This window comes from Euprymna scolopes, chromosome 9 (assembly GCF_053919585.1).
Source record: "Euprymna scolopes isolate OS-2025 chromosome 9, ASM5391958v1, whole genome shotgun sequence".
NCBI lineage: Eukaryota > Metazoa > Mollusca > Cephalopoda > Sepiida > Sepiolidae > Euprymna > Euprymna scolopes.
Window position 1 is genome coordinate 161,014,613 of NC_136490.1, and position 16,972 is coordinate 161,031,584.

The 16,972-nt window shown below is 33.8% G+C and overlaps 1 protein-coding gene across 4 annotated transcripts in view; it reads left to right on the plus strand.

Moving 5' to 3' along the window:
- LOC145284958 (E3 ubiquitin-protein ligase SMURF2-like) overlaps positions 1–16,972 on the plus strand; it is a 292,994-nt gene that overhangs the window by 145,694 nt on the left and 130,328 nt on the right. For all 4 annotated transcript variants that reach the window (XM_080134058.1, XM_080134060.1, XM_080134059.1 and 1 more), the window contains exon 3: positions 8,306–8,414. In XM_080134058.1, coding sequence (XP_079990184.1) covers positions 8,306–8,414 — 109 coding nt within the window. The remainder of the gene's footprint in view (positions 1–8,305; positions 8,415–16,972) is intronic.

Below are 16,972 nucleotides of genomic sequence, written 5' to 3' on the forward strand. Positions count from 1 at the left end.
GAGGGGGACCACACACGCATGGCTTGTTCAATTTTGATCCCCTAGCTTTTTTACTGGCCAAAGACAAAATTGAATTTGTTCCGCAGGTCCAAATCCTTTATATATCAAGTTTCAGGTTTGTAGAGCAAAAATTGAAAGAAGAGTTTGGTAAGGACCGTTCCTTAGACAGACAAAGTCACTTCTATATATCTAGAATAGATTTTTTTTAAAAAATCAGTTTTTCCATTACATTAGTTTTAATGGCAAAGCAAAAAGATTATGTGGAATTTTGGTTACTCATGAATATCTCATATGAAAATGTTAACTTGATATTTGTGCTTAGTTCTTTTACCCTTTCTTTTTCTCTCTCTTCACCATCGTTTGTTTTGTCTACTTTTCTCCATTTTAATTTTTTTCCGTTTCCCTTTCTCAGTCTTCCTCCGTCTCTTCCTGTCTCCCTTTCTCCATCTCTTCCCATCTCCCTCTCTCCGTCTCTTCCTGCCTCCCTTTTTTTTACTCCTTACAACTTTAGTCATTTGAATTTGAGTTTTTCTGCTATGTATTGTATGACGGTTAATCTTACAATACTCTTGTTTTTTTTTTGTTACAAAAGTCGACCTGTATGCTTTGAACTACAAGTAACTGAATTGTTTAGGTAGACGTTCATATTGTATTTCTCCTATTCAGAATTGGCAGGAAGGAAGTCTCTAATGGGTTTTCTTTACATCTGGCTCAGATGAAAAAAAACTAAAGAATATTTTAATCATTTTATCATCAATTACTTATGCACATAACTTGGCACAGGTGAAGTAATTTTACTGATACTTGATTTTCTTTCTCTTGTACGACTACAACTTTCAATAAATTACTTTTACTTTGATTTTATTGCTTTATCATGTGATAAACTAAATTCACCTCCATTTTCAGGATATGCTCACTTTTTATTCTAAAAGAATCAACTTTTCATGGACGGGTTTTATGCATTCATTTTTGTTTATTAGAAAATATTTACTAACAGTTGAATCGATGAAAATTTAAAAGTTATCTTTCCACAATAATTTCATATCTATATATATAAAAGCCAAAATGTGTGTATGTATGTATGTTCGCTTTTTGTGTATGTCTGCAAAAGGCTTTTTACCGCTTGGTTCTCGCTCGGATCGCTCATTCTTAAAACCTTTTATATCTTGTCTAAAGGATAATATCTACGAGTTAACAATGGGAGTCGCCTGTCTATTTAATTTGCCCGAAAAGTTAAATATTCCACACTTTCAGATAGCTGCGTGTTGCTTTCATTTTTCAGTATAAAACAGCAAAACTGGATTTGAACCGGATGTTAACGTCACCGTCAACTATCCCGCAGTAAACGATTTGACCTTATTAAAAACTGCGGGTAGTGTGATGTTTGACATTCACTTTTTAATCGCTCTTACATTGCTACCGTTGCCGTAGTGCAGGTGTTCAGGCTCAGCATATGCGTCTCAAGGCTCCGGGTTCGAGCCTACTTGTCACCAAGCCCCTCCCTCTTTTTTTCATTTTTAAAAATCGCTGTGTTTTATCATTTTTTTTTTTTTATATTTAAACAGGATTAAGTTTCCTTTTTGTTCTTCTTTACCCCCCACCCCACCCAACACACACACACCTACAAACACCCGGGCAACGCCAGGTACCCCCGCTAGTATATATATATATAAAACAAAGAATGATCAGTCTGTCTATCTGTCTTTACACGTCCCCCATCCAATGCAAATCTATAACCTATACCAATTCCAAATTATGATTGTCTATAGCAACATTGTTACTTTGATAAATAGAAAATCTGAACACTGGACCCTAACATTAGGACTAAACAAGAGTAAGAGAGATAATTTTCTTGTAGGTTCTATGTAAAAGATTTTTTTTTAATTATTTTTACTTGAACGAGTAATTGGTCTCTAATTTTTTTTATTTTGTTAATTTGATGGTAAAATTTTAAAAATAAATCAAAATGACCATTAACAAAACTAATGCAATGCAAACTACCTCTGTTTCTGATACACAAAATATGGATTTTCAATATCCCCCTCCCTTCCCCTCCTCTGATGAATAGCATAACCATAACCCAATGTAGATTTGTAGCTCAACTAGTATATCCATATATTAATAGTGGTTGTACGAATTTATAGCAACATACAAATAGTGATGACCAATAAAAATGCTTTTAATAATAAACGTTACAATTTTCCAATAAAATAATGTCCCTTAAATGATTCACACCTGTAGCCGAGACACTAGAAGAGCAATCTTCTAATATAACTAAGATATGCTTATAGCGCCACTTATCGTTCATCTTTTCTAAACTGACAATTTTAATAACTAAAGCAACCTACATGACCTATAATGACATATTGGTCCATGAAATGCCGACTGCTGCTACTACTACTACTACAACTACTACTAGTAAAGCTAAATTAAGAAATATTAGGGTTGTAATTTTAAAGATTATAATCTTTTACTAAACATAGACTGTTGCTTCAGCTAATATATATATATCCTCTATATTATATACGTAATGTTTGTTTGTGTGTTATGTTTTGATAAGTGTAGATTTTTCTAAAGACATGATTGAAAATTTTCCTTTCTATTATTCCATTTAGAATAACTAGGGCAGTTATCAGTTAGATCCATAAAATGACTGAAAGAACTTAATGAAACGAAATTGACTTTTTAAACTGGATTTTCTCTGATGCATAAATTAAAAAAAAAATTAAACAAAGAATATATATCTCCGTACAGAACGTATTTAAAATAAGGTTTAAACATTTAAATAATTTTGTTGGTATTTTTAAGATTTAAAAAATTAATTTGTTTCGGTTTGTTAAAGCTAATTGCTGTTTTCCAGCTGTCTAATAAATCAGGTTTTTATTTTTTATGAAAACACTACAGCATTTTTTTTTTCTTGTAAATGTTATTTTTAATTTAAAACATTTCAAACATGACGATATTTACCATTTTATTTCCAACCAATAATATATTAATACAAAGGCAATGCTGAATCAGTATCGCTAATATATATCTTATTTATATTTTAGTTTTATACTTTAATTTCAACTCAAGTGAAATTATGGTTGAAGAGGAAATTGAAATAAAATTATATTGCTTAGTTCTTTGTTGATTAAAATGGTTGAGATGGTAGAAAAAAAATATGTTGTGTTGCTTTTGTGAAATTCTTATTTTTTACTTGGTCTAATCACTGAAGCGAAAACATTTTTCCACTGCTTCTATTTAATCTAAACTAATTCTGTGACGTGTGGTCAGTCGTTTCTCTGTTCTACGCCAGCTCTTAGAAGCTGTATACAATCTGTCATTGCTACACACATATCAGTTATGTTCACCGTTTACACATATTGCTAAATCCATTTTTCATATATCCGGGCATTGTCAAGTTTTCAAATGTGTGCATATTTTAATGTACTGCTTGTAAGTGTGAATAAATCCGGTTATATTTTTTATGAATAATTATTTAGTTTTCCTTTTTATTTATCTTTTTATTTGTGTGTAAGAACAATCAAGAGACAGATGCAGACTTTAATTGGAATTTCTGTTAAGGAGAATTCTTTGTTGCAGAGGAGATTTTCAAAACTGCTCTGTTGAGAGAGGAAGAACTATTTTTAATGTTTATAAAATGACGCATGGCTATTTACAGGCAATGTTTTGTAATTCTAAATGTCATCTTCAATTTAAAATGTGAACAAGTTTCAAAATGAATAATTGACAATGACTTCCTAAATTTAAAACATTCATTTCTCTAAAAGAAACACCTTGAATGATATCTTTCATACATTTTCATTATTTCTAAATTGGTTCTCTTAGATATTACTAGCCTGGGTGCCCGGCGTTGCCCGGTTGTTTGTAGATGTTAAAAAAAAAAAAAAAAAAAGTGGTAGTAGGTAGGCAGGCTCGAACACATGACGCAAAGGTGGAAAAGAAAGTGAAAGAAAACCTGGCGTCTTACCCCTACTTCATGACATGACCAGAAGTTCGGAACGTTAAAATTAGGCAAAGTAAATCCAACCAATAAGATGACTTGCAAAAATGGCTCGCAAAAAATGGACCCCTCTTTATAGAAAACTACCCATTAATGTTTTTGGCCAATTTTTTCAATATTTGTTGTCCAAGACATCGAGCTTATAAATGATACTGATCGCGTGAAAATCCATCGCCTATGTTGAAAGCTTTAGGCAGACATACAAAACATATACAGATACATTTAAACAAACAGGTGAGATTTATATTATAGAAGATGAATAGTGACAAGAAAGTTCTTCCTCCTCCTCCTCTCTCTTTCCCTCTCCCTCCTCCTACTTCTCTCTCTCTCTCCTCCTACTCTTAACTCTTCCTCTCCCTCCCTCCTTCTACTCCTAACTCTCTCTCCCTCCTCCTCCCTTTTGATATATACTTAAAACATAATACTGAAATCATCTCTCATATGTAGTTCTCTCTTCTCCCTTGCGGATCTTTCTCTGCTACCCTCCTCTACCTCTCAGTTCCCTCTGCTCTGCCTTCCTCTCCCACTCGGTTCTCTCTCCACTGGCCTCCCCTCTCCCACTCGGTTCTCTCTCCACTGGCCTCCCCTCTCCCACTCGGTTCTCTCTCCACTGGCCTCCCCTCTCCCACTCGGTTCTCTCTCCACTGGCCTCCCCTCTCCCACTCGGTTCTCTCTCCACTGGCCTCCCCTCTCCCACTCGGTTCTCTCTCCACTGGCCTCCCCTCTCCCACTCGGTTCTCTCTCCACTGGCCTCCCCTCTCCCACTCGGTTCTCTCTCCACTGGCCTTCCCTCTCCCACTCGGTTCTCTCTCTATAACCCTCCTCTCCGCCGCAGTTGCCTCTCTCCGCTGCTCTCCTCTCCCTCGCGGTTGCGTCTCTCCGTTGCTCTCCTCTCCCTCGCGGTTGCGTCTCTCCGCTGCTCTCCTCTCCCTCGCGGTTGCGTCTCTCCGTTGCTCTCCTCTCCCTCGCGGTTGCGTCTCTCCGCTGCTCTCCTCTCCCTCGCGGTTGCGTCTCTCCGTTGCTCTCCTCTCCCTCGCGGTTGCGTCTCTCCGCTGCTCTCCTCTCCCTCGCGGTTGCGTCTCTCCGTTGCTCTCCTCTCCCTCGCGGTTGCGTCTCTCCGCTGCTCTCCTCTCCCTCGCGGTTGCGTCTCTCCGCTGCTCTCCTCTCCCTCGCGGTTGCGTCTCTCCGCTGCTCTCCTCTCCCTCGCGGTTGCGTCTCTCCGCTGCTCTCCTCTCCCTCGCGGTTGCGTCTCTCCGCTGCTCTCCTCTCCCTCGCGGTTGCGTCTCTCCGCTGCTCTCCTCTCCCTCGCGGTTGCGTCTCTCCGCTGCTCTCCTCTCCCTCGGGGTTGCGTCTCTCCGCTGCTCTCCTCTCCCTCGGGGTTGCCTCTCTCCGCTGCTCTCCTCTCCCTCGGGGTTGCCTCTCTCCGCTGCTCTCCTCTCCCTCGGGGTTGCCTCTCTCCGCTGCTCTCCTCTCCCTCGGGGTTGCCTCTCTCCGCTGCTCTCCTCTACCTTATCTTTCCTCTTTTAGTATTGCTAATAACTAATACAGTGCAGCTGTCTCTTCTGACATTTTGCCCAAGAATGACTTTTCCCTCTTTTTCGTTATCCATTGTTGTTTTCTAGATAATCAGGAAGGTCAAAAAGAAAAGCGATTTCCTTTTGATGAGTGTTACAAGTAATGTAATTCATGATTTACTCTGCACATTATTTTACCGTCCTATAGACATTTCTATAATTTGTCTCGATAATTGTTTTGATTTTTTTTTTTTCTCTTCCATTTATTCTAACCCATTCTCAGATTACTTCCTCTCATCATTTCAGTAAAACTTTTTAAAAATGCCATTTCTAGTGAAGCAGGACGTGTTCATTGCTTATCATTTGATGATATAGTATTATATTTTGGGGAAATAAAATCTTAATATCAACAGCCATAAAGGAACTTTAAAATCGCTAACAACTGATAACAAATTACTGATGCTGATAATGACTAAAGTCGAAAGTTTGGATAAAATAATCATATGATTAATAAGGAGATTTTTTTGAATTCTTTATGCCAAGAATTGAGAAAAAATGTTAAGATGGTTGAAAAGTTGATGGAAAACAATTCTGAAACATTTCTTTTTAACACAATGTGTATGTATTATATATAATGTTCATACAAAGGTTTACGTAGGAGCTTGAGAGCTCATGATGTAGTATAATAAACTTATTCAGAAAATATCCCAGATCGCAAAACACTTTATTATGAGACAATATTCCAATAATACATATTTTTATATATAAAAAAAAATAATTATGAAAACCTTCCTCAGTATTTGATTCAACCATATTCATTTAATGTATCTTTTTTCTTTCCTTTTCTATTTTTTACTCTGACCAATAGGAAACTTCAACTCTATTAGTAGTTAAAAGTTCAAACTCTACTATGACAATTAAATTTTGTTTCATTTTCCTTTACGGTTGAGATGTCCATACAGGAGAATGCTAATGTAGCTGCTCAGAAATATCAGTGGGTGCACGGCCGACCTTATTTCTGTTTTTGTTTTTTGTTCATCACTCAAATCATTTGAATAAAGAATGCAGGGCAGTTGAAATACTGAATTATAATAAAAATTATTTAAAACGAAAATAGTCTTATGCTTCGATCACCATCTGATCATTATCAAAATGTATGTATAATGTAAGATACATGTATTCACACTTAAAAATCATTCATTACAAATAAATTTCGTTTAAATGTTACATAACAGATTGAGGACATCAGAGTATCGAGCGCCAATTCACTAATGTCTACCTTTTGAATCTCATTATGTCTAACCACACTGATGAGTCATAGACGAGGAAACACATTCTTTGGATGACTATACTTTATAAAAGTATATATATATATCTAAAGTACCTGTCTATCCTGAGTTTCTCAACTCTTTTAGAATTTTATCACCAAAATTAGAAGTTAAAAACATCAGTATTTTTCATCCATTATTCAGGTTTAGGAAATAATTGGAAAAGCAATTATCTACTTTTTGTGAAATTCGAACCCTGAATGATGGCATAAAATATTGGAACTGGAGATGAATGCCTTGTTCACATGGTCACTGATCAAAGATAAATATTTTGTCTTGTAAATACTTGAGTTTGACAAATGGATAGAAAAAACTTTATATATTTGCATAGATTTGAAATAGTTTGTTAAAGATAAATATTAACATTTTAGTAAACATTTAACATATTTTATCTTTTTTTTTTTCATTAGAAAAGATAACTGCTTCCTTATGAAAACGAACCATGTCAAAAATATACACTGATTTGATGTGGAAAGTATAAACAATTATAAGTATTTCTGTTCGATCGGCTAATTATAGAAAATATTAAAGTAGATGTTATTTTATATACTTTGTAAATTGAATAAGTTTTTAAAAAGGATCGATACTTATGCCATTGGATTCAAGTGCTGAGTTCAAATATGCAATTAGTTTTTGCCACTTAGATCAACTGTTTAAATGATGGCATGATACCTCTACATTATTTTGCTTTATATTAGTATATATGTCTTGCAAGGGGGGGGGCAGAATTTAATTATGACTATATAAAAATAAAATGTATTTTTTTAGCATGATGAAATAAAAAAAAAAAAGTAAAATAAAAAGAATGACAGATTATAACTAATTGATTTCGAACCGTATTCAACAGCTGAATCAAGGTTAGGAATTATGGTAGAAAGATGTGAAATATGTGAAAAAGAATCAAGTAGAAACCACATTAAGTCCAAAGCAATTTTCTTTTTGTTTACAAAGAAAAGATTTAATGTGAATAGTTTCAATGATGAAAGGTGTGAAAGGACTAGTGTGACTTGCTCAGAATGGAGAACAAATCGACACTGAACTTAGAGGCACAAGCATGGTTATTTATAAGATGCTCACCAATGGAGATATCACACACACACACACACACACACACAAGTTTAAATCCTGTTCATGCTCTGGAAACTTTGAATGATTCTTAAAGTTAACAACAGAAATGAATAGTTTGTGAGTTATGTCATTTCATCATAGACCATGATTCAAATACACAAAAACATTAATGCAGCTAATAAAAAATAGATAACAAAAGAGGCTGATAAGTTTATGAAGAAGATGACACTTCATTTTTTTTTTTTTTTTTATCTGATGTTCATGTAATATTTTTTTATTTCTTTTTGTTTTTTAATATAAAATTAAATCATTAATTATCACTGAAAAACAATTATCTTGCATTATTTTTTTATGTAATGTTAATTCAAATATATTTTCTGTTCTTTCAGGATTACCTGATCCATTTGCTAAAATTAGTGTTGATGGATCCGGTCAGTGTCACTCAACAGATACTTGTAAAAACACACTTGATCCAAAATGGAACCAGCATTACGATTTGTAAGTAAAGCTCAACTTTTAAAATCTATGAATAACAAATGTGACAATGTTTCTGAGATTTATGTCGGATGATTTTCCTTATTTTAGTTGATTCCATTTTTCATGTTTCAACCATTGTACGTCCCAGCTTTCATCAAATACAGGTTGTTGCCAGATTTGTGGCAGTTCTAAACTGAACCATTTTAAATCAAATCGGTTAGATTGTTCTCAGTCTCTTTACCACAATTGTTTTAATTGTTTTAGATAATTGTTTTAATTTTTTTTTTTTTTTAATTTTATTTAAACTTCAAATTTTTTAAGTAAACTTCAACATAGTGTCTTTTAATCAATGCTGATTATGATAAATTGCAGATTATGACAAAATGAGAGCAAGCAAAAGAGAGCAACGGTTGCAATGGAATGCAATTGACAGTGGTAACATGATAAAAAAAATGGTGTGATAAGTGATATGTGTTGTCCTTTTCACCTTTCTTGTTTTTTGTGTCATTTTGACTTGGATCAATTCCAGTATTGTATTTGATCTCACGAACTCATTTTGTTATTTTTTTTTGTCAACTAGATGATCTTTTACTCGTTGAGCTAACATTGGTACATAACACATTCAATAAACAGATGAAAAACGAAAGAAAATGAAAAAATGAGAGAGCTTCAACAGTATTAATGAAAAAACATGATTCAACACATGTCCAATTTTTATTGAGTCAATAGAGAAGAGTATACATTTCAGTAGAGTATAGATATAAATAGAAAATTATCCAAAAATAAGTGGATATATATGAAAAAGAAAAAAAACTACAATTGAATATTCATCAAAATTTTGTCTTTATTTCAAGATTTTCTCAAGATGATTGATTTGAAGAAAATAAAATATAAATAAAATATTTGAAAATATGTGATGTGTTAGTGAATGTTTTTTTTGTTTTTTTTTAATGAAACAGTCATTTACATCTAAAGAATGTTTTTGTTATATTTTCGAATGGACCATAACCATTGCTATTAAAAATGTGATGAGTTTATGAAATGGAGTGAGTTTTCTTTCTTTATTTATTTATTTATTTTTTATTTTTTTAAATATTGATACTATGGACAAATTTCTGTTGGGAATGTGGTGTAAAATAACTGAATCTAGAAGTTCTCTTCATTTAGTATTACTTTGCTGATTAATAGAAATAAATTGCAAAAACTCTAACATTGTTTAATTGTATTAGCTTTTATAATGAGTGTTGATTCAAGAAGTCTTCACCAAAATTTATTCAAAATGAATTTAATGAGTCTAGCTTGTTTAAAAAAAAATTGATCATGTTGTAATGCATGAAAAAATTGTGCTTTCTTTTTTTTCCTTTTCTTTTTTTCCTTTTCTTTTTTTCCTTTTTTTTTCCTTTTCTTTTTTTTCCTTTTCTTTTTTTTCCTTTTCTTTTTTTTCCTTTTCTTTTTTTCCTTTTCTTTTTTTTCCTTTTCTTTTTTTTCCTTTTCTTTTTTTTCCTTTTCTTTTTTTCCTTTTCTTTTTTTCCTTTTCTTTTTTTCCTTTTCTTTTTTTTTAACAAAGAATTCACCACTTATCCTCAAGTGGCCTCCAGGCCTTGATATGGGTTAGTAGTTAATGGGACAATATCATAGTAATCATTAGTGTAAATTTGGTAAATTAGATTACTTAAGAACTTGTTTATGTTGAACTTAAAGATGGGCATATTGTAGTCAGCTGGAAAGCAAGCAAACAGAAGAGAGTTCCACAGGCATGCAGTTCTAAGAAAGAAGTTTTGTTCATGGAATCTACATTTAGGTTTAGGTACTGATAAAAAGTGGGGGGAATTATTGGTAGTGGTTTCAGATAGATGAGTGTTTTTTGTGAAAGTTTGGTTAGGGGGACTATAGATTGGAGCTCAGCAGAGCACTTGCCATGAAAATAACGATAAAGCAGAGACAGGCTCGCAACATCTCTTCTGTAGAGAAGAGGTTGCAGGGAAGAGAAAATGACATCCTCCACTAGGCTACAAAATCTATTTTGAACTCTGTCAAGGCAGAATAAGATGCTTTTAGCAGCTCCTGCCCAGATGTGACAACAGTACTCCATCCTTGGACGTACTTAGCTCTTATACAAGGTAGAGAATTGCATCAGTAGTGAGATATCTACTGGATCGATAAAAGGATCCCACCATTTTTGTAGCGGCCTTGGCAACGGATTTGATTCACATGTTCCATTTCAGATCAGGAGTAAAAGTCAGACCCAGAAGCTTGTCAAAACATAGTGCCTCCCCAAGACAAACCATTCATTTCAATTGATGCTAGACGGGAATCAGTGTTCATGATAGAAGCTTGGTTTTAGATGCATTAAAATTAACCAGCCATCTCTTTCCTTATTGCACCACGTGCTCAAGGTCACAGGAGAAAGAATCAGAGTACTTGGTCATTTACGGGCTTTGAAGTGTTGCCATAGATGGTAGTGTTGTCACTATGTCTACAAATGATCTTAGAATGTGATTTGAGAGATCATTGATGCAGATCAGGAAGAGGGTTGGGCCCAGGATCGATCTGTAAGAGACTCCAGCATTAATATTGTGAGCTTCTGATTTCTGCTCAGTAACCACTACTCTTATGAACCTATGAGAAAGAAATGATTCAATAATTGAGAAGACATTTCCAGCTATACCGTAGTTGGAGATCTTGTAGAGTAGAGCCTAATGCCACACCCTATCAAAAGCCTTTGATATGTCAAGAGCAATTGCCCTAGAAAGGAAGCCTCCATCAAGAGATTCACTAATCCTATGAGATATAGCCGTTAGCATATCTGCAGATCTGGCAGAATGGAAACCATATTGCATTTTTATCTCCTTTATATTCAAGTCTTTTTTTTTTAGTTCCCATTGAGTTTCACCAGCATAGATCTGATGGCAATTATTGCATGGACATATATATATGTGTGTGTGTGTGTGTGTGTAACTGTATTAGATGTTTTATTTATTTACTTTTTGAAAATGTTTTGTTTTTGATGTTTGTTTATTTTTTTTACTTACATGGGGATATAATCAAAATACAATGTTATCTTGAGAATTATTTTTTAAAAATGTATGCATCATTATTATTCTTTTATAGTTATATCATTTTTTATTTAAAAAAAATGTGAATTGTTTTAGATAATAAGCTTAAATTATTGTCTATAAAAAAAGTTTATTTATGCTAAGTGAAAATTTTGTTTGTAGCCAGTAGATTATCAAAGTCAGCCATTTTTGTAATGGCCAGAGTGGATTTTTAAAAAATGACAACTCAAGTCAGACTTTTTTGTTTTCTCAGCCAATTTCTAATCTCTGAGATGGAGTCAGTTGAAAGTCGGACATTTTTATGAGTTAGCATCTTTTTATGTATGATGTAAGATGTTTTTCAGCTAACTCCGCATCTCTTTTGAGACATTTGTTTCTCTATATTAAAAGGTTAAGCGTTTTGTTTTTTAAGGAGGTAGGGAGGAGTTTTCTAAAATCATTTAATTGGTGAAATGTAGATAAATTTCTTTTAATTCATTCTTTCTTTTTTTTGTTTTTCTTTATATTTTTATTCTCATAAAATGTTATGTTTTGTCATTTTGATTTAACAAAATCATTGTTAAGTGGTTTCTCCCAGAAGTTGATACACAAAGCCTTCAACTAATTCCTCATGTAATTCTGACCTACAAATTTCAGTTTATGCATAAACCCCTAACTTGTGAATGTTTATAACAAATGATAAACTATACTTTATTCTTTGTGAGGCACACAGAAAGTGTAAATTTAACCAGCATCTAAATTATATAATTGGTCTAATGGACTGTGGAATCCGTGTGCTATTCTAGCATAGAAGATCAGCACATGGGTGAAATAGATATGAACCTCCACACCTTATTCAGTTATAAATAAGATAGTGACTTGTGTTCACATAAGCCTATGCAGTTGTTAATCAAAGTTATTGTTTTAACATTAAATGTCTGAAAGAGGGTTGATATGCTGTAAAACAGATAAACACAAGCAAAATTTTTTTTTTTTAATTCCACGATTTTGTTTTCAGATTCTTATCATTTAATATGTTGAAGCATTGGTTCTGTTACAGATATTGAATAATGTAGAATTTGAGCAGATTGTGGAAACAAGATAATGATAAAGTTGTATCATTCGTTGCAATAAAACCATGTATTATGCCTAAGCGAGTCATGTTCGGATGTGAACCTAAGGGATGTATCAACACTGATGGATCTCAAGATAGAGTGAAACGCTATCATAATGAGCCATTACAATGAAAAGGATTGCACAGAAAAGTTTTTATTAAAGGTGCAGAAACAAAAAAAAAACACCTGAAAAATTACTTAACCAGTGTTTGTTCACTTATTTTTCTTGAAATATTTGTTAAATGCCATGAATTATTATTCCAAGGAAAAAGTGTCCATTTCAACCCTAAAAATTTATTTTGAACCGATTCATTATCTAAACTCGGTATTGCTTCGTTTATTCCCTGACATTTTATCCGTTCTCGTTTCATCATATTGTTTTTTGTTTTTGTTTTTCCTACAATTTGGATTGCAGTTGCATGCAGATTTCAGTGTTCGGCAAGATGCACGTGAAATCAGCCGAAACATTTTGAGAATAATGTCTAAGAAGATTCGTAGTGTGAATAATTTGAAAAGAAAATATTATTTTTAAACAATTCCTTTTAACATTAAAACCTTCACTACTAATTTCATTTTAAGAATAAAACATTTTTATTGAAACAAAATTTTATTTTAATCAGATTAGATTTTATTTAAGTTATAAGTTTATTTATCACACTAAAATAGTTTAGTGAGAATTTATGACTAAAACTAAGAATGATGAGAATTTATAATCTATATTTGCAAATGGCAAATATTGTAACGTGTCATAACATTGCCAGGGCCGCTGCGAAAAAGGTAGGCTCTCTCTACCGTGCTAGAAAACTACTGACACCTGAAAGTATCCTGTACCTCTATAAGGCCACCATTGTTGTCATATTTGGGCTGGTGCATCTGCTACTAGTCTCTTGCTCCTAGACAAGGTTCAAAAGAGAGTCGCCAATCTGATAGGTCCTGAACTGGCATCTAAACTTCAGCCTCTGTCCCATCGACGAAACGTTGCATCCCTGACGAACTGCAGACACTTGTACCCCCACGACATAAACACCCTCGACAAACCCGACAGGCAGCTAAATCCCACCCCCACACGGTAGAGATCCCTAGATGTAAAAGATCTTTCTACTCCAATAGTTTCTTCCCCAGAACCGCTAGACTCTGGAATTCTATTCCAGGTTCCTGCTTCCCTAAATGTACTGACATGCAGAAGTTCAAGTGCAACGTGAACCGACATCTTGCTGCCCAAATCCCAACATAGTGCCGCAGTAGTTGCTGCCCCTGATAGTAGCCCCCTACACCAAAGTGGCAATGCGCCTTGTTTGGGGTGAAAATGTAATAAAAAAAAAATTTAAAAATTTTTAAAATTAACATGTTCTAATTACATTTCATTCATAAGAGTAGTGGTTGATGGGCAGAAATCAGAAGCTCTTAGTATTAATGCTGGAGTCCCTCAGGGGTCCATCCTGGGCCCAACTCTCTTTCTGATCTATATTAATGATCTTCCAAATCACATCCTTACATCATTCGTAGGCTGATGACAACTATCTATGGTAGCACATCTAAGACCGTAAATGACCAAGTTCTCTCTGATTCTCTCTCATTTGATCTTGAGCAAGTGATACAATGGGGAAAGAAGTGGCTTGTTACTTTTAATGCATCTAAAACCAAGCTTTTATCTTTACATCATCAACGCTCTGATCTCCATCTGGCATCCATTGAAATGAATGGCTCTCGTCTTCAGGAGGCCTCAAGTTTTGACAAGCTTCTGGGCTTGACCATTACTCCTGATCTTAAATGAAACACGTACATCAAATCGGTTGCCAAAGCCATTGGAAAAATGGTGGGATCCTTCTATCGATCCGGTAGATATCTTACTGCTGATGCTTCTCTATTTATATAAGAGCCAGGTACGTCCAAGGATGGAGTACTGTTGCCACATCTGGACAGGAGCTGATAGAAAGAACTTATCCTGCCTTGATAGAGTTCAAAATAGACTTCATAGCCTTGTGGGGGATGCCCTTTTCTCTTCCCTGCAACCTCTTTCTCACAGAAGAGATGTTGCGAGTTTGTCTCTGCTTTATCGTTATTTTCATGGCAAGTGCTCGACTGAGCTCCATTCTATGGTCCCCCCTCACCAATCTTTCGCAAGAAACACACGTCTAGCAGAAACACTATCACTAGTTCCCCCCACTGTGCCTAAACCTAAACGTAGATTCCATGAACAAAGCTTCTTTCTTAGAACTGCACGCCTATGGAATTGCCTTCCGTTTTTCTGCTTTCCAGCTGACTACAATATGGTTGTGTTCAAGTCTAACGTAAACAAGTTTTTGATGAGCCGTTCCATATAAGTTAACAAATTAACCGAATCTCCATTACTAACGGTTACTATATTGTCCAATTTATACTGTACACTCTTTAACCCTTATCCTCGAGTGGCCTCTTGGCCTTCATAAGTGGTGATGCCTATGTAAAAAAAAAAAAAAAAAATTTCAAATTAGCTGATAACAATGCCTACAAATGTAAGTCTATTGTTAAAGATGATATCAGAAACGAGTCATATGCAAGGCGATACTTATAATAGGCCTGGCAGCTACCAGTGTGTGTGCGAGGGGGGGGGGTCAGGAATGTGGGAACCTGAACTGCTATCAAAGTAACAGTTTTCACAAAGCATTTGTCCAATAATTAACTAACTAGAAATGATAACTAGTATTGGGAAGCATTTAACAACTATAGCAAGTATTAACATTTCTATAAATTTAAATGAAAACTATTTGGCCTTGAAAATAAAATTTGGAGTAGGGGATCAGTTTCTCATATAAATTTAATGTGAAATGATACCCCACTTCCAGGACATTGTTAACCACCACCCACCCTCCAATATTTTTTCCTGTTAAAAAGTTAGTACAATAAAAATAATTACTTACTCAACCACTAACCCTAGGTATTAGTAGCAAGCCCCTCCCCAATCCTCTTAAAACCATACATTTAAAAAAACATTTTTACCTTCCCCCAAATAAATGAACAGAAATAATTTTTTAAAAAAAGGTTAGCCGTCATAAACACTAGAATAGCCTGGAAATGGAGGGTTATTTTAAGTTAAATTTATATGTGAAACTAATCCATCACTCTAAATTTTAAACTTTTTTTCTTTCTGAAAATTTTCAGGGTGTTCACATGTAATTGCCTAAAGATATAGAATCTAGAAGTGGAGTTTAACAGAAAGTATCAATCTATAATACTAAAAAAAAAAAAAAAAAAAAATTTAATGGAATGACCCTGAAATTTTCTCTATGAATTATTTTTAAATAATGTAAATTAAAATTGTGTATTTAACTGATTGAACTGAGCAATTATGAAAAAAAAATGTAGAAAAAATATCTTTAAGTACACGAAAAACTGAAGGTAGTTCTCATCTAAAACTCTCATTCATTAACTATGTTTGCATATATGAAAGTAATTTGATTTTTGAAATCGGCCAATAATTATGGAAGTGAAAGCTGTTTTTTTTTTTTTAATAAAAGTTTGCAGAATGTATAATTTATGTGAATTATTTGAAACATTTTTCTCATAAGACAGACAGTTCTAGTATTAGATTTTAGCATTTTCTTGTACATAAAATACATTGCAATCAAACTGAGTTTTCTAACTTTTTTCTTTTTTTTAATGAATACAATGTATTTTTAATTTCTTGCAGCGGAATTATGGTTTTACTGCAGATTACAAGTGATTTGCAGTAAATGCATAATTCTGGAGGTTTTCAGTTGCACAAGTACACTTATCTGGTAAATTCCATTGCTTAATTTGTTTTTAAAAAATTACATTACCTTAAAAAAGTAGTGAAAAAATATGATGAAACATATGGCCTTAAAAAAGGAAAAATATTCAATTTTGCAAAAAGAAATAATTTCCTTTTTTAGTCAGATTTAAAAAATTAATTATTTTAATCGGATCATCAAGCTCTTTTTCTGTGTATGCTATTGTTGAGACACTTTAAGTAATTTCGATTTTTTTTTTCATGTTTTGCTACCTTGAATATTTTAATTTCAAACAAATCAGACATGAATTTCTAAACTCCAATTTAAAAAGATTTGTAAGATTCTACTTTTTACATTTTTTTAGTTGATAAACTGCAAACACCTTGAAAATCTTGGAAGAAAAAAAAAACGAATTATTGAATTTAGAGTGGGGAAGGAGATCAGTTTTACATAAAAATTTTAAATACATATTATTTAATTGGAATTATTGAGATGAGTATTATTAATTTATTTATTGCGGACTATTATTCTCATCTTTCTTGGATGTTGTTTCACAATGTTTCGGCCAACTATTCTTCTGGCCTTCGTCAGGTGGTAACCAAGACGGGATAGGAGCAGTTAGGAGATTCAGAGTTCTTATCCCGTCACAGTTACCACTTGACGAAGGCCAGAGGAATAGTTGGCTAAAACGTTGTGAA